An 18494-nucleotide genomic window follows, 5' to 3' on the forward strand; every position below is an offset into this window, starting at 1 on the left:
TTCTATAGAAAATAAACACCAGAACCAGATTTAAATCTACTTAATAAATAAATGACAAATCTGTATAACTATAGGTATCCAGCAGAGCAAGTTTAAAACCTTATAAATCAATATATGTCAACAGATCTCAATGAACATACTTCTGAAAACCAATCAACAATCAGCGTTGGCCCCCTTGCTACTGAAAATCAGCCAATAACAACAGACCCACTCCAGGAAATATCTGTAAAAGCCAGTCAGTCTGTAACAATCTCACCTGAGTTGCCATCCTTCTGCAGTTGGCATGAATTCACTCTCATCTCTGAAAACCTATCAATCCCTGAGTTCCAAGCTTTCCCCAACCCTATACGATTAACAATCTGTTTTGTCTAACGTAAGTAAGCAATAAATTCAGCTTTATGCATTGTTTCAGATAAGTGGTCTTAATCCTTGACAATCCTGGAGCTTCCAAGAAGATTACTTTGAAGACTCCCTTGGCAGCATTCCACGGGATCCTCAGACAAAGAAGAGTGTCCACTGGGCCCCTCTGAGTCCCAAACTCTAATATTCCTTCAGATCTGCCACTGCATTAGTCTGTCTCAACAACAATCTGAGCTCTGACTTGCTACGTTGAGCTCTCATTGCTAAATTTATTTTGTTATCATTAAAATTTGTAATGAAACAGGTCTTTGTACAAAGTAGCCTTTTGTTTTAGAGTGGCATCATTTGGTAAATATGTTTGCTATTAACCTGCTTATTCTTCTGTGCTTTTTTTAGCTTTTCTTGCCTTTTATAGGGAGTCTTAATTCCTGTTTTGTTTTGGTTTATCTTGCATCTAGTGAGTATATAAAGGAGTGTTCCATAGGAAACAGGAGGAGGCACAGTCTAAGTCTCTAATCCAGTCCCTCCAGTCCTAGCCAGCCCCGAGATTACTGGCTACCAGTAACAAATTCACACAAAGGCAACTGGTCAAATTGCCTGGGTACTCCTACAAAAATTACATGAGGACACTCCTCAACTTGTCAATTCATGAAAGAGGGGAGTCAATGATTGTCATGTCATTGATCATACATCCCCTCCTAGCTTCCCCTTGGTCAGAACCTGACACACTATTCATAAACACACACTTTTGTCCAAAAGCGTAGTGATCTGTTTCATGTTTGTCTTGAGTTTGTCTAAGCTGCATCTCCCTCATGATAGAGCTCCTACCTCCTAAATGAACTTACTCTTACAATCCTAATTCTTGCACATACCTTGGTAAACAGCAACAACAACAAAATGACTTAATGATTGCGTTATGGAGATCTTTTGACATGACAAAATAAATATACCTAAGAAAAGCTCTAATGAATTAGGAGACAAAAGAGCAAAGAATAATCAGCTTCTTTAACTGAGAACTCAAAACACTATCTCCAAGACAATCTGTCTCAAAGACTCTTTAGTTCACTTCCATTCAAACCTTCAGAAACCCATTCTCCCTGCACTCATCTCTAACCAGCTTTATCTTCACCACCCACATACACTCATTTCTGTTCCTTCTACTCCTTCCCCTTGATTCTTAAACGTGTTACCTTTTATTTGAGAAGAGGTAACAATCACGTGAAAAGGTACAATCTCAGGAGACGAACAATTACATTATATAATAAACTCTTTAAATTGCAGGAACAGAACGTAGATCTATAGCAAGTAAATTTAAAACCTAGTTTAAAGAGTCAAGTTGAGGTAATAAAGAATGATTTTCCTAAACCTCAAGAAGATAGACAAATTTGCTATAAAATCCAGGATTTTGATACTTATTCTCCTGCAGTATCAAATATATACCAGCCAGTTCACTTAATTGTTAACCACTAAGACAGGAAAGAAAAAAAACGTTAAAAAATAGTATGGCAGGAAAAACCAGCGGAGAATTTAAATAACTTATCTGTCAATATGTTTTAAAATGACTTTGATAGGGCAAGAAAATAGGAAATGCACTACATAAAACCATATCAAAAGCCATTCTCTTAAAAGTAGATTGGGCAAAGATTCAAATTGTTAAAAATGAAAGGTTAAATATTTATGCTGAGAGCCAAAATGTTTTTCAACTAGTTCACGACTTTGCAATGCTATGGAAACAAAGCTCTCAACTTCCTCAGATATCTCTTTAAAAAATTGACAGCACCTACATAATTATTTGTTGCCTAATGCTACCTACCGAAAATGTCATAAATGTCACAGACAGAATTGCACAGAATAGCCACTAACTACATATTCATTTTAAACTAAAGAAAATTAAAAATTGTTTCTCAGTTTCCCTAATCACATCTCAAATTTTCAGTGGAAACATATAGCTAGTGGCTACCCTACTGGACAATGCAGACATTCTATTGTTGCAGAAACTGTTATCAGACAGCACTGATGAGAAGTTAGAGGAAATGCCTTAACAGGTCATAGTGTTAAACAGGCTGCTATGACTAAAGTCCTTATGCAGGGATCTCTTATAGAACAAAAGACAAACCCACGGAGTGGTCCAAAGTTCCCACCATAGATGCACAAAATCCGATCCTCAAATTCTGAAAAGAAAATGGGGACAAATACATCTTGCATCCATTTCTCCCAATGTTTCTTCTCAAAAGTTGGGCCAAGTTTACTTTTAAAAAATATATACCATAAATAATCTTTTGATATTTTGTAAATTTAGAAAAGCTTTAAGAGAAAATGAGGTTTAAGTTGAAACTCATGCAAGTTTGACCTGTTATGTACACGAAATAAAATATTTGACCAAGTTGACAAAATACTGATGTTGTTTATAATAAAGTCAATATTTGCAGGCTAAAAACTGATTGTAGTATAACTAGCTTTTCAACTGAGGAACAGATTTTAAGAATTAATCTATAAGAAACATATTTGAAATACTTTCACTGGGGCCTCTGTGATAGCAACAGTGAGTTCTTATTTGTATGTCAAACTATGAGGGAAAAAAGTCCTTCTGTTCTTTGTTTTGTCCCCTTTCTCTATTCTAACAAGATCAGTCCATGCTCATATGGCAACAACAATCATCTAAGATAGAAATGGGAGAGAAATGAAATGTGGAAAGACTTTATTTCAATTCAGTTTCTCTAAAGATTTTTAAGCACCTATTACCTCTACAAATAAATTCCCATCCTATCATTCAATACCCCTCTCTTCTCTTTCCAAAGCTCAATTCTCTTACACAAAACAATTATTGTTCTCCTTTCATTTTATGCTGTATTGCACTCACCCAAAAATGCACAATTCCAGGAATCTTTGCCTTCACCTGAATTCTAAACTCAAGAGTCTATCTAACTACATAAACCATATTTATCAGCTCAAAGTCATATTAGTATTTTTAAATATTTTAATAAATTTCATGTTTTTTATGTTTGTCTATTATTTATTAGACTTGCTGATTTCTTTTCAATTTTTCAGTTCTACTAATAGCAATAGTAGAAATTTTTTTCTACTTACATATTGTTCTACTAATAGCAATAAATGTAGAAATTTTTGCAAAGATATTTTACAGTATTAGTTTATATTTGGTGTAACTTGAATCAATTTTTGCAAATGCAAAAGCATTTATCATTCTGAGTTTTTTCATGCAACTTTCAGTCAAAAGCTTGAGTATATTTTATAGAACCAACTCCCTTACAAATACCTGATCTGAATTAAATTATACGATAATAATTAAAAATATGGCTTATCTCAAACTAGCTTGTTAGCAGCCCAATTTACTATGTAGTTACATATTTTCTAATTGTTATCCTGACCGTATTTTAAGTTCCTGCTTTTCTCTTTTTATATTTCACAGAATGGTAGTTAAAAGTCACATAAACGGAGGATTGCTTCATTATCCAATATTAATTATCAATCAACTTTGCACATTTCAAGTTATTACATCATATATCTTTCTGTGATATTATTACTCAACATAAGAACAGAAATGCAGACTTACCAGAGACTTATATTTCTTTTCAAGAAGTCTTAGTACTGCAGTTCGGCTATAATATGCATGCTAAAATTTGGAGAAAAATGGTATTAATATTCAATCTATATCATTCAAAGTCTATTTTTCCTGCATCATTCCAATATCATAAATTACACAATAACTTAGTTTTAAATTATTGTAATCAGTGCAAAACAGGTTTTTCTATGTACAATGGATTTTGAGCATAGCAATCACAAGAATGCAAATTATATCAAAAAACTGGATCATTCATTGACAGACCAGTAGAAGAACATTCTATCCCTCAATTGTGTCCAGGTTCTACGCTAAGCTATTTTAAAAGCACCACCAAAAGACATGTTTCTGACTACCAGTATATGACAGAGTCTAAAGGACAGATACAAAAAAGGGGGCAGAGGGGGGATGATAACCCTCAAAATGAGGAGACTGTACTGTCTATATATGTAGAAATCTGCCAAGGTTGAAATGCTCTAAAGGGACAGTATTTTAATCATTCTCTGCCAATCATATTCTTAAAATGATTCATAGTGCCAAAAAAAAACTTTAATTCTCTCCTTATAGCTAAATATAGTTGAGATTAAAATGAGCTTTTTATGCATTGTACAAAGCAAGGGGAAAATATACATAAATATTACTTAAATTATGTTAGATATCATTAGTGTTGAATGTAATTTCTTCATTTTACTTAAGAATAAAAATTATTAAACAGAATAGTATTCAGTAAAAACTATCAGAATTCTGGGAAAGAGAGTTTAATTAAATGGAGATCTGGTTAACTGAGAGTTAATGAAAACCCTGTATGTTTTAACACTTGTAGCTTCAAATGTTTTTAAAAACGATTAATCCTTTTCTCAGCTTTAGTAAGAGAAATATGTTGATATACAATATGTTCTGAAAAGAATTCCTCATAGTGCATCCTGTAGACCAGTCACCAACTATAGCTTTCAGGCCAAATTCAGCTGCCACCTAACTTGGTATACACAGTTTCACTGGAACACAGTCATGTCCATTCATTTATACATTATCTATGGATGCTTTGGGGCTACAACAGAGAGTTGAGTAGTTGTAAGAGAGACAGTACAGCCCACAAAGCCAAAAATATTTACCGTCCGGCACTTTACATAAAAAGTTTGCCAACCTCTGCCTTGGATGAGCGTAGAAGAACGTGATAAATTTTCATTAATACTACAACACACTTGGGGAGCTGATTTTTTAATCATTTTCTATTGGTTAGATTAGTTTTCCTGTGATCTGCCTCATATTCTTAAGAATCAAATATTGACAATAAAAATGTTAAGTGAAAAAAGTTAACTAATTATAAACAGTTAGTAAAATATAATTTTCATTAAAAAAGACCTAAACAGATAAATTTTAAAGCATACATAATAAATATAACTACACAAAACAAAATCGTAATAATTGTTATCCTTGTGTTATAGAATTAGAGAAATTTAATTTTGTTTATGCTTTTACTTATTTTGCATATTTTCTATAGTAATAGTGTAATTTGATAATCAAGAAAAAATTAAGAAAAAGATCAAATGTCACATGTGAGGAATAAAGAGCTCAAGTTAAATTAATTAAATTGAGTAAACATTTATTAAACACATACCATATAGGTCAAGTAAGGGCTAAGCACTCAACAGAATTCTGTTTTGGTTAATTGCAGTTTAGATAACAAAAGGCAAAAAAAGCCATCAGCCAGATAATGTCCAAATTGTGCAGAGAAGTAAATGAACATGTTGTATTTTGCGTGGCAAGTCATGGCCCCAGTGCCTCCCTTATCCACTACGATAAATACATAGTGTCCAGTAGACAGGTTGAGAGGGACAAAGATGTGAGAACACAAGCCAACACAGCTACTAGTACTGCCAGACACAGACCACTCTTATTGCATAGCAGATGAACAGAGAACAGCATTAGGACCTCTTTACTCTTAACATTAGTTTTGTTACCTCCCAAGGGCGGGTCTTCTGCTCGCCACAAGACATGCCAATAGTCAAGAGGCAAAGTGATAGGAAAGAAAGGACTTTTTATTACAGCTTGCTAGCAAGAGGGAAGATGGCCAACTCATGTCTCAAAGAACCATCTTACAGAACAAAGATTATAGGCCAGTCATATAGGGGGATGGTCTGTGGGTGGGGGCATACATCTGTTCTTAGTGACTGGTAGTCTTTGGTTTTACTGGATATGCATTGGAGACCGGAGCAATGCCCTATACCCTGATCTTTTAGTTGTCTTTGATGATGGCTATCAGCATAGACTCTCTGTTTGGGGGTCATCACATTCCTAAGGAACCCAAGAGAACAAAGCTATCAACTTATCGCAGCTGGGAGGTATATGCACAAGCAGGGGTTGTAAAATTTACAGAGCAGTTAGATCTCCTGGAGGGTGCTTATCCACCTGGGTCAGTTAGTCTGAGATCATTCAAAGTTACAATAGGGTTTCTTTTCTACAATATGGCTTCCCTCATGTCAACCTTGTCTTGAGCCAGTATCAGTTTCAGTTCCAGGACATGGCGAGCTGCATAGGAAATCAGGCATTAAAAAAATTCAGGTATTAAATACATTTTCCAAACTGCAGGTTCAGGAGGAGGCAAATGAAGGGATATTTTCAGACTTATCTCCTAAGCCAGAGACAAATGTGCATTCAACCCTTATGTTCTACTAATCTGCTTAAAAAATCTGAAGGTTTTAAACTAAAGAAAACCAGATTTGGGCTAGGTCATTCAATTTAATAGATGTAATGGTAGTAAAATTACCATTTACAATCCTATCCTGGCTCTGTTACTTGCCAGCTAAATAATCTTGAGCAAGTTGCGTAACTTCTCTATGCCTCACTTGCTACATCAGTAAAATAGGGCAATAATACCACCTATCTCATAGACTGATATAAGAATTAAATGAGTTAACACATGTAAAAGCAATTAGAACTCTTAACACACAGTAAACACTCAAAAATTAGCTATTCTTTGAAACAACATAGCAATGCACTGAAAGGTATAAAAAGCACACTCCATTTTTCCTTACCATCCACTTTTTGAACCACACAGCCTTGGTATCAACCAATGCAAGAAAGAAGATTGGGTCCAAAATCTTTTGTAAGACAAGATGGCTTTGATCATGTTTAGCTGATAATAAGGACAAAGTACTTTCCACAATTTCTTCCATATACCTTCAAGTTTGGGAAAGAAGTGATTTTAGGAAAAACAAATGCTAAAATATATAAATATATATATAATACTGGCGATATATTTTATATTTATGGAATGATAAAGTGATAATTTTTAGAAACAACTGTTTTTTTATATTTCAATAAACGGCAGAGGTGCGATTCACACTAATTTTTTCTGCTTTAAAAACATGTTCTTTCTACTTCAACAAATTTAATTCTCCTTTTTAGATTCACAGTTGCTCTTACAACCTTATGAAAAAACTTTTAGAACCGAAAGGAAAAAGTTTAAAGAACATTTAAGGAACTTGTCCAAAGTTCCAAAAACCAATGAAAGAATCTGAGGCTACCACACCCTCCTTTTACCTTGTTGTGAGAAATAAATGGTGGAAAACGGTACCTGCGTAGAGCCATTCACATAGCTAAGGTCAAAACATGAAAAGCTAAAAAATAAACGTTAATCCCTTCCCAATCATGTAAATCAATTAAGACTGTCTCCACTCTTGGTATTTGAAATGCAGGTGGGCCAATAACACTTCTATATTTTATGATGGCATAAATTACGGGACTTACTTCTCAGGGTGACGAATCCAGAAAGATGGAACCTCTTTCTGATAATCATTTAGGAGACGAACCTACAAAGCAGTGCATAATAGTTCTCAAAAAATTAGAATTCTTAAATATAAAACTATTTAAATAAAAATAAAAGCATATTATAGCAAATGAATACCTTTTTAAGTAAGCGAATCACATTAGGATTAGTTATGTCTATACCAGTTGAAAGAGTAGGAATATGATTTTCTCTAGAAAGAAAGTATAACTCTAAATATTTAGCTGAAAAGAAAAAGTAAGAAAATAAGATTATTATACCATTCATATATAGTACTTTCTGAAAAAAGTGATTTCCTATCCATTTTTCTTAAGTACAAATAAAAGAAAAAACATTTTAAAAAATGAATTAATAAACATACCCAAGCTTATATAAATTTCCTTGGTCATATGTAATGGTGAAAGTGTAAATGTCTGTGCATAGAATTTTAAAATCCGGTCCTATGGAAACGAAACAACAAGATTTAAGTCCAAGATTCTTACAAAAATGGTGTATAGATGAAAAAGAATCATTTCTCACATAGTGAAAAGCTTAGAAAACGAACACAAAATAAAGCATTCAGAAACTTGAGTAGGAATGTACCTATAAAAACATCACATTCTTGTGTTTGTGAGCAAAAAGTAAAACTGACCAAAACTAATAGTAAATCTAAGAGAGCAGTATACTGTTGTAAAATCTGGTAACAGTAGATACAGACATGGAGAGGGTGAGGTTTGATAGAGGAAGGTACAATGTAAAGGCGTCAAACAAGGGAACAATAGGAATACTAAAGGTTAAAAAAAAAAAAACCCACTCCTTTCCAAATCCAACCTTTTTTATTTCTTTAATTGCTTACATTGGTAGTTTCAGTAATTAGACATTTAGGACTCTAATAATTTTGCCTATTCCCAAGAAAAAGATTACATCTTTTCAAAATTTTACATTATTAACACTTAAAGTAGAAACTATCACAAGATAAATGAATAAGAGGAGACAATATATATAGTTAGAACAGTACTTGGGACTAGTAGGTCCTTAGAAATGATACCTATTACTATTATTTTAATTATACCAACTTTAATATTGTGATGAAATTAACCCTAACGGTGAAATTCAACTTCCCATTAATAAAAACAACCTAAAAGTCCCTCAAATGTTCTACTCTGTGGAAAAAAACTAATAATCTTGCCTATTTCAAATATTAGGAGAATACACATAAAAAATGGTTACCCAAATGACTAAAAATATCTTCTAATAATCCCAAGAGATTCCTACTGAACACAGGATATTAAATACTTCAGGGAGTCTATTTTTACAGCTGCAGCAGTTGATAAGTATCTGTCACACTTTCAAACACTACAGGCTTCACTCAGTTACACGTAAGAGTCCTTGTGAGTAGGAAATGAGGAAGCAGAATCAAACTCAAGAACGTGGATCAAGCATAAATTCAAAATGAAAAGAACGCCATGCCTTCTTTTCTACTCAAAAATGTTCTATTACCATTTCCTCTCTATACAACTTCTTGCAATTTTATTAAGTTAAGATTGACAGACTCTTGCTGCACAATAATCTATAACGGTTAAATAAAGCCACTTATATTGACCCATTACATCTTTACTAAGTTTATAAAGTTATATAATTTTTTAAATAATGAAAGGAAACCTATTAGACTACTATTCTGTCTTTGTTAAGTAAGGGAAAAATACAGGGAAATTTACAATTGTATTTCCTGTTAGAGAGCCTTGAAATGTTAAAGGTGACCCTGAAATATCTTTTTCCCCTTTGAAGTTGTTGGAATGTGGAGTTTTTACAGAAGTCTGCATCACCCTCTGGTGTTAGTAAGGTTGAACTGCATCCAGGTATTAGGTAATTATAAACACCTTTTCCCCCTTATAAAAATAAAAAACCACTTGTGTTTCCAAGCCATTATATCTTCATTGATGGAAATGTGCGATTTTAAACAGACAAATGTAATGAGATTTTTGTTTATAATTGTTTACTGTCTATCTCCTCTAATAGAATGTAAGTTCTATGAAGGCAAAGACTTCTGTCTTACTCACTGTGTTCCCTGCATCTAAACTAGAATAATGCACACGTTGTAGATATTCAATGCATGCTTGTTGAACAGTTAGCAAAATTTACCTCTTGTACTAATGTCTTAAATAATTCTGTATAAAACACCTTATCAATTTTAAAGCCAAATTTTCCTTCATTAACATACCAATTATGAAGAAAAAGATAGACCTTCTAAAAAACCTAATTTGCATTTAAACGTGATACAGGGATGCAGTCAGGATTTTTTTTTAAATTCACATCATAGATGTTATCGATAGAATTACTACACTTTTTAATATAATCTTTTCATCATATAATAAGTGTTCCTGAGAAGTCAAATGCAAATCATTTTTTACATAAAATCACTTTCTCTACTGACTTCACAATTTTACAATTTTTGGAATTTTCTATATTTTGTTTCTGATTCATCTCAATTATTTTCTAAACTCTTAGCTTTAGTTTTCTAACTTCTCTTTTTAAGCAGTTAAGCAATCTCTAAATAAACACTTAAATGCATAAGGGAAATGCTTATGAACTTTAGAATAAACTCTAACAATGTTAGCTCAGATTTTCATATATCATGAATTCTTTCAAAAACACTTTAAATATTCTTTTAAAATATATTTCTTAATTCAAAAACAATGCCACAAATACTTGGATATTGCTTCACAAGATAAACAAAATGCACAAGGTAACATAGTCTACTATTATTTGGCAATGACTATGATATCGATCATACTTTGAGTCTAATTGTGAAACAAATTGATTCCATTAAAGAAAATCTTGATAATTCAAAAGGTGGAATTGAAATTTCATGAATATTTGAGCTACTATTAAAGAAAACCATCATATTCCATTTGTTTCTGGAATAGTAGGAAAACAATTTATTTTTAATATTTCTGTAAGCGTTTTCTTACACTAAACACGGGATCAGGATCTGAAAGACACACTGTCAGTTTCTCACAGAGAGTGGTCCAGTTTTCACAGTTCAGTACATCAGATGGTGGAGCTGAACATAACATTTGCAAGGCTTCATATCTGACCTATAATTTGTTAAAAGAAGATTTTTATTAATACCCAGCCACTAGAATACCAAGTCTCCAAATATTTAAGAAACAATGAAAGGCAGAGTCTAGATAATTGTTTTCAAGAGCCAACTGATGAGAATCAGATGCCCTTTTATGAAACAATTCTTGAGAACTCATTTTTTAAACTATGTGTTAAGCAGAGAAAAAAATAGATCGTTATTTTATGTAAAGCAAAAATTAAAACACCAAGAGTGTTAGGAGATTCCAGGTCACATGTCTAAGTGGAAAAGGAGGAAGGATGGTGCCTGAATTTGAATCACCGGGGCAAGGTTTTCCAGGGTCCTTCTCCCACACTTTCCCTACTTGAGTACACCGCACTGGTGGTCCTACAGTGTGAGGGCTTTAATTTTAAAATGCTGCCTAGATATGCCCCTAGTGAAGAATTCCCATTTCAGGAAATATGAACAATTCTCACAAAACAATTAATTTGAACTTGTTTTTGCTGCTACACCATATTTTCTTCGAACCACTGAGGTAGGGAAAAAAAGTCATTCAGCAGTATCATGCAAAATTGAACTTCTGTATTTTCACAGAAAGCTTACTTTTGAGTTGTTCTTCTCAAAATCCAATCAGAATTCATTCAAGACAGTATGACCCAAGGGACAGCAGTGGGGAACAGCTCTGCTCCAACTATGAAGGGAGCAAAGCTTCCCCCCACCCACTCTCCAACTAATGACAAACAACACAGGGATTCCAACCTGTTCCCCAAAATCTGGTTCCCCAGATGAAATAACTGAAGCTTATTAAATAAGTTTATTAAGTAATAAGTGATATTAAAAGAAAGAAAGGTAAAGAGTCAGAGATAAGAGCTAAGATCTCAGGGAAACCAGACACTCTGAATCAGGGTGTCAAGTTTTAGGTGAAAAAGAAAGAATACACATGTATTTAAAAGTATCTATAAATCCATATAAAAGAACTCCTAAATACCACTTTAATTGTGATAGGGATTAGGGGGACTATGGAGAAAGTTTAAAAACATTAATTTCTCCTTTTCAGTTAATTTTTAGGATAAAATCCCATTAAGAATTTATTACTTGCAAAAGAAGAATAAAGGTTTCTGAACAAGTACAGATTTCCAAAGGATCCACCTGAACTGAAGACAATAATATTGTCATATAAAAGTAAAGTCCCATTTCCAATATCTTTTGCAATGTTATCTTTACTAAGAACCTAAAAATAAATCAGACCACAAAATGCGGAGAGGAAAAAAATTCTTCTCTGATATTTTAGAAAATCAGTGGGAGTATATCATAATTATTCATCTAGTTGGAAATGAAAAATTGAAGAAAAACAATTTCAAAAATTGAGACCAAAGGGCAAGATATACACAAGTCTTAGGTACTTCAAAAATCCTATCATATTTTCTATTTCAGACTGACTTTGAAAGAAGACTTCATAAACAGTAATTTATACAATCTTTTAAAATATAAACAGACACAATTCAATAAAATTGCTTCTTTAAAATTCTTTTTCTAGGGGCCGGCTGAGTGGCGTAGCTGTTAAGTGCGGGCACTCCGCTGTGGTGGCCCGGGGTTCACCGGTTCGGATCCTGGGCGCACACAGACCCACCACTTGTCAAGCCATGTTGTGGCAGAGCCCCATATAAAGTAGAGGAAGATGGGCATGGATGTTAGCCCAGGGCCAGTCTTCCTCAGCAAAAAAAGAGGAGGATTGGCAGATGTTAGCTCAGGGCTGATCTTCCTCACAAAAAAAAAAAAAAATCTTTTTCTAATAAATGGACATATGTATCAAAGTTGCTCACATTTTCCAGAAATAGAGCATTAAATGAAGATTTCCTTTTTCTTCAAAGAAATCACTAAAATATTACATACAAAGCAACAGTGAAGGAACAGTTTGGAGGACAACTGCTCATAACTTCATCACTTCAAAATGGAAACTAGAAATAAAAATTTCCTCTTAGAAACCATGACAAGTCTTGAAGGAGAGCCTCCCTTACTCTGTGACCTTTCATTTCAAGACTGGGAAGTCTAGGAGAGCTGTCAGTCTAGGATTGCCATAATAATAAAGGCCTATCTTCAAGATAAATAGTCCAGCTGCTACTGGTCATAATCCAATATATTATAAATACATGTTTATATCTGACTGAACTTGACAGCTATCCTTTAAACTTACCTCTTTAGGTTGCCCAGGATCCAACTGGTCTAAAATCAATTGTAATTTTCCTTGACAAAATTTGTAGCTCTGTAACACAATTGACAGAACATTCATTTATTTGGTAGACTTCTAGAAGTATTGCTATAAATGATTTCTTAATATAAGTCCAAACACAAAATGCATTCTGAACAAGAAAAGGGGCTGACCTATTTTGATTTGGCAGCAAATTTAGAATTTTTGTTTCCCAAGGCATTTAAATGGAAACTGAATGTCCCAGTAGAACAGTGTACCTTCATGTATATGAAAACTGTTATTATTTGCTAAGCAATTGCATTAGAACACTACAAGACTCAAAAGTTGTAAAGCCAAAATGTTTTGTACCCAGAAATGTGAGCTGTATGAAACAGAAAGATAAAACAAACAAGAAAGCACTAATAGTATCCAGGCATAGCTATAATGCTGCTTGAGATTTTTTCTTCCTTTTCTTTCCTGTCCTTTTCCTTAGCCTTTCTCCATGCCTCCTCTTTGGTGAAAAATTCCATGAAGTAAAAACTTCCATCTAGAAAAAAGTTTGTAGTAGATCCATAAGCTATTTTGGAAAAGGAAAGGGATTTTTTCTGGCCAAAGGCCATTTAATTATGAATAATACCTAAAGTAATCATCTAATAATAACCAACATAATAATAATAGTTGCCATTTATTATCTATTATGTAACAAGCCCTATACTATCTCAATTCACAATGGCTCTATGAAATATGAGAAATATGAAAACCAAGAGGTTAAATAACTTCTCCAAGTCACCCAGCTGTTAGACCTCAGATTCCATCCACATTAGAGCCTCTTCTCTTCACCATCTATACCCTCTCCTGACATGTTCTCATCCAGCCCTTTAAGTATATCATGATGACTCAAATTTGTCACTTCACCACCAAAGTTACATATATAATTACCCTCTCAACATTTCCACTTGGATGTCTAATCAGCATGTTAAACTTGTCCAAAACAGAATCCGTGATTATTTCAAACATGCTCCTCCCTCAAACTCGCCCATCTTGGTAAATGACACTACCATCCATTCAGATTTTGACTTAGGTCAAAAGTAGGAGTCAATTTTGACGCCTCACTTTCCCTCATTTCCTACATACAATAGCATTAAGTCCTGCAAGACACCTTAAGTTTCACATATCTTAGCTCCAACTACCCACTACCCTTTCTCTGCTAAAACCGCAGGCCAAGGGGCTATCAACTCTAGTCTAGACTACTTCACCTATCCCAACTGGTCTCTCTGCTGCTACTCTTATTCCATCCTGCTTCACCTCACCATCCATTCTCCGTTCATAGTCAGACGGAGCTTCTCAAAACTGTAAATCACATCCCTTCATCTCCCTTCCTTCAGCCCCGCAAAAGACTTCCCACTTTACTCAGAATGAAATAGAAAAGTTTTACTTCATGACCTGGTCCCTGCTTCTCTCTCTAACCCTCTCTCACACATTCTTCCCTCTGCTGCCCAGGCTTCAGTCACACTGGCCTTTCTTCCATCCCTGGAAGATGCCATGTTCACTCCAGCCTAAGAAGCTTTGCCGTTGCCATTCCTCCTGTGTGGCAATGCTCCTCCTCCAGAGATTTGCGTGGCTGCCCTCTCATCACTGAGACTTGGCTCTTTTCCACTACAGTATCCTCAGTACCTGAAACAGTGTCTGACACAGGGTAGGCACTCAAGATACATTTGTTTAATACAAGACTGACTCCAAAGCCAGTCTTTGCACCGTGTTACACTGTCCCTAACAATACAGGGCGCATAGAGCCACTCCATAACAAATCCAAAATAGCCTGATATTTCATATTGTCGAACATAAATTTTTTTAAAAAGGCTTAAAGGTGTCCTGAGTTTTACTCCTTTCTAAAAATATACAGTTCAACTGCTGAAAAGTCTGTACATGCTACTTTTTAAAATTAAAAGTACTATATATTAAATAATAGAGCTTTAATTTTGAGTTTTCATTATACTGAAGTTAACACACTAAAATTTATGAATGATAACTACTAACAGTAAATGTAAGTAATATTTGAATGTGTCTGTCTTGTAGGCATCATTGTAAGAATTAAGTGGGAAAATAATTGTAAAATCTTTTGTTTCATCATTATTAAAATTTAAAAATTTGAAGTAAATTCCATGTTTCTCAGGAAATTTTCTATGAGAAAATATAAGCTGACTCCACCTACCAACTGCCTATTCAAGATCGAGCAATCTAAAAATATGTCATTTTTTCCATAGATTTCCATTCTAATTCAGCTTCTTTTCCAATAGAGAAGCATGTTTTACAGCCCTAATAAATGGGGAGCCAGACATTGAACGTTCCCAACTATGGGGAGTTCATGTTTGGTGAGATAACCAATATTATGTCAAATAGCAGTCAATAAAAAAGGTAATACTTTGTTCTTAACAAGATTCATTTGCTTCAATGCTCCCCATGACTAAGAATTCATTTTCTAGTCTCCTTACGTACAATACCCCAGGAAGCAACCCTTACTCTCTGAAAATGTCTTTGCCTTTCATTTCACAAAAATGATCAAGGCTAATCAACATGGTGATCCCTCAACTTCCCTCCTCCTCCCCTCAATATTATTCTGTGGTGAACTGTTAACCACCAAATCCAAAGATCTTTTCTTAGTCTCATCTCCTTGACTTCCTTCTAGCTTTCATTACAGCTAACTAACCATCACGCCTGTCTTGAAATTCATCCCCTCTTAAGTTCCTACCCAGTGCACTATGGTTTGGTACCTGCTTTTCTGACCCACCCTTTTGTTTCTACTGGCCCTCTGAAAATGTGTTTCCTAAAGTTTCACCTATTTAGACGGCTTCAGTAGTAACACCTCTGCACAGATGACACGCACTGTGTTATCCGCAACCTTTCTACCAAATGAATCCCTCATTTTCAACTACTTGTTACACCACTAGGGAATCTTACTAATATCTCAAATTCAACATACCTTAAAAAAAAAAAAAGAACTCACCTTATTTTTCTCCACACCTGAACTTCCTCCCTAATCCCAGGCATGGTTAATGACAGCATCATCTTCAAGCCACCTTGGCTTGAGACCACAGCTGTATTTAATCCTACAAAGCCTCCTCAGTTCAGGCCCCTTACTTCCTTCTTCAACCACAATGATAGCCTTCTAACTTATCTCCCTACATGCACTTTCTCCCCATCTCATGCCCTTCTGCATACAACTGTCAGGTCAATCTCCCTGACACATACTTTTCTCTTCAAAAACCTAAAATGATTTCCCTTAACTTACAAAATACAATCCAACTTAGCTTTTGAATGCAGTCATTTACTCCTCAAATATTTATCTGGCATCTACTACGTGTCAGACAGCTGCTTTGTACCAGGCACAATGATGTTATAGCAAGAAACTACAAATAATGATTAAGACATAATCCTTGCCTTTATGCCATAATCTAGCCTTAATCCACCCTTCCAATTTACTCCCCAGAAACTCTTGTTCTAACCCTTCACATAAACTACTTACACGATTCCAGATATGACAACATAGTCTTTGTTGATTCAGAGCTTTTGTCTATTCCCTTGTCTGAAATACTTCCCTCTATAGCTCTTTGATATTCTTAGTTATAAGGTCTCCTCTTTGGAATTCCCATGATACATTATGTCTACCTTACAATTGTTATTTATGTACATATCCTATCCCTTTACTATCTCAAGTAAGCTTCTTGAAGAAATAATGCATATCTGAATCATCTTTGCAGTTCTGCAATGCCTGACACAAGATATTGCACATAGCATATGCCCATTATACACCTGTTGGATGAATATACATCCAAAGAGTTGAAGTCCCTCAATTCTACCATGTTTGCCTTTTCTCCCAGGTTATAATGTATATTAGAAAAGCATAGCCTTTAAGAGTCACTTGAGTCGAGTACCTTTATTAATCTACTTACTACCCTATAAGATTCCTTTAATTATCTTCTTAAACATAGTACAAACTACTTTTTAAAAATGTTATTTAAGCAATAATTTGAATTACCCTAGAAATCAGAATGAGTCTAATACCTGTCTTAAACATTACCTATATTGAAGGTCTCTTTTTGTGTTATTGTGTATCAGTGGATGAACAAGAATTGCCATAACAACTAATTATAAGAGCTTATTTAACTAGAGTATGTAGATAATGTGTTCCATTGAATACAGATTTGTTAGCTGTTCTAAACATTTCTCAGATTGAAAATTCTTAAGGAGGGGAGCAGTATCTGCCAACTTGATTTGTAAAGCAACACAAGATAGATCTGTTGGTGATATCAATCCAGATAAATACTTCCAAAAGGAAAGTTCTTTTAAAACATATTTACATATGTGAAGTATAAACTAAGCAAATAATTTCTGAGCAAAGTCTAAGCTGAAAAGAGCAAGAAATAGAATAGGTTGATAGTCTAAGATGTATTTGGTCCTCTAAGTCTGATCATATGAATCCTAATTAAAGGTATTAAATGCTAAAATAAGATTTGGATACACTTCCGTCAGAGGCAATTTACCTAAAGAATGCAAACCTAAGATGCACTCTATAATTTTTTCTTCCACAGAGATATCATACTCAATTACTTTATTACAACATATATTAAAGAATATTCACATTATTCAATGACTACACTTTAAATTAGAGAAAAGAAAATCAAACCACCCTCAAAATTAATTTACCATAAAATTCTATATTTTAAATGTTTGGTTTATAAATGGTATAAACAATTGAAATATAACCAGTCAAAGAAAGACAACTATTACTATTATTCAAACAATATGGCTACAGAAAATAAGAGAAACACATAAATATTCAACTTAATGATACTTCAGGCTTTAATATGTCTAACTGTACAATGGTTTCTTTCCTATTCTTAAAAGAAAAAGGAAAGAAAAGAAACACCACTCAATGATGATGACAACGATAACAGTAAACACTTATATAAATGCTTAGTATGTGCCAAATATTGTTCAAAATGCTTTACATACATTAAATCATTAAATCCACAAAGCAACCCCAAAAGGTAGATTCTGTTACTATCTCCACTATAGCAGATGAGAAAACTGAGGCATTGAGAGAGGTTAAGGAGCCAAGGTCCACAGCTCATCAAAGGCAGAGCCAGAGTTTATTTCAGACTGGTTTGATTCCAAGATTCAGAATGAATTAGCTTCATGTAGAATAGCATTTTCAAATTTGAGTGCATCTAAAACTTTTTTTTTTTAAAGATTTTATTTATTTATTTTTCCCCCAAAGCCCCAGTAGATAGCTGTATGTCATAGTTGCACATCCTTCTAGTTGCTGTATGTGGGACAGCCTCAGCATGGCCGGAGGAGCGGTGCGTCGGTGCGCACCCGGGATCCGAATCCGGGCCGCCGGCAGCGGAGTGCACACACTTAACCGCTAAGCCACAGGGCCGGCCCCATCTAAAACTTTTTAAAGTATGCACCCACCCTTCATTAAGCCCTAAATACAGAACAAAGTTAGTAATTCAAAACA

General features: G+C 34.3%; 1 protein-coding gene across 2 annotated transcripts in view; it reads right to left on the reverse strand.

Moving 5' to 3' along the window:
- Positions 1-18494, reverse strand: part of TBC1D32 (TBC1 domain family member 32) — a 197457-nt gene that overhangs the window by 155403 nt on the left and 23560 nt on the right. For both annotated transcript variants that reach the window (XM_087444041.1, XM_014781194.2), the window contains exons 5-11: positions 12980-13048; positions 10676-10801; positions 8086-8164; positions 7845-7948; positions 7688-7749; positions 6973-7117; positions 3932-3991 (exon numbers count right to left, since the gene is read on the reverse strand). In XM_087444041.1, coding sequence (XP_087300167.1) covers positions 3932-3991; positions 6973-7117; positions 7688-7749; positions 7845-7948; positions 8086-8164; positions 10676-10801; positions 12980-13048 — 645 coding nt within the window. The remainder of the gene's footprint in view (positions 1-3931; positions 3992-6972; positions 7118-7687; positions 7750-7844; positions 7949-8085; positions 8165-10675; positions 10802-12979; positions 13049-18494) is intronic.

This window comes from Ceratotherium simum, chromosome 19 (assembly GCF_057802395.1).
Source record: "Ceratotherium simum simum isolate JZ-2026a chromosome 19, ASM5780239v1, whole genome shotgun sequence".
In the NCBI taxonomy this organism is placed as follows: Eukaryota; Metazoa; Chordata; class Mammalia; order Perissodactyla; family Rhinocerotidae; genus Ceratotherium; species Ceratotherium simum.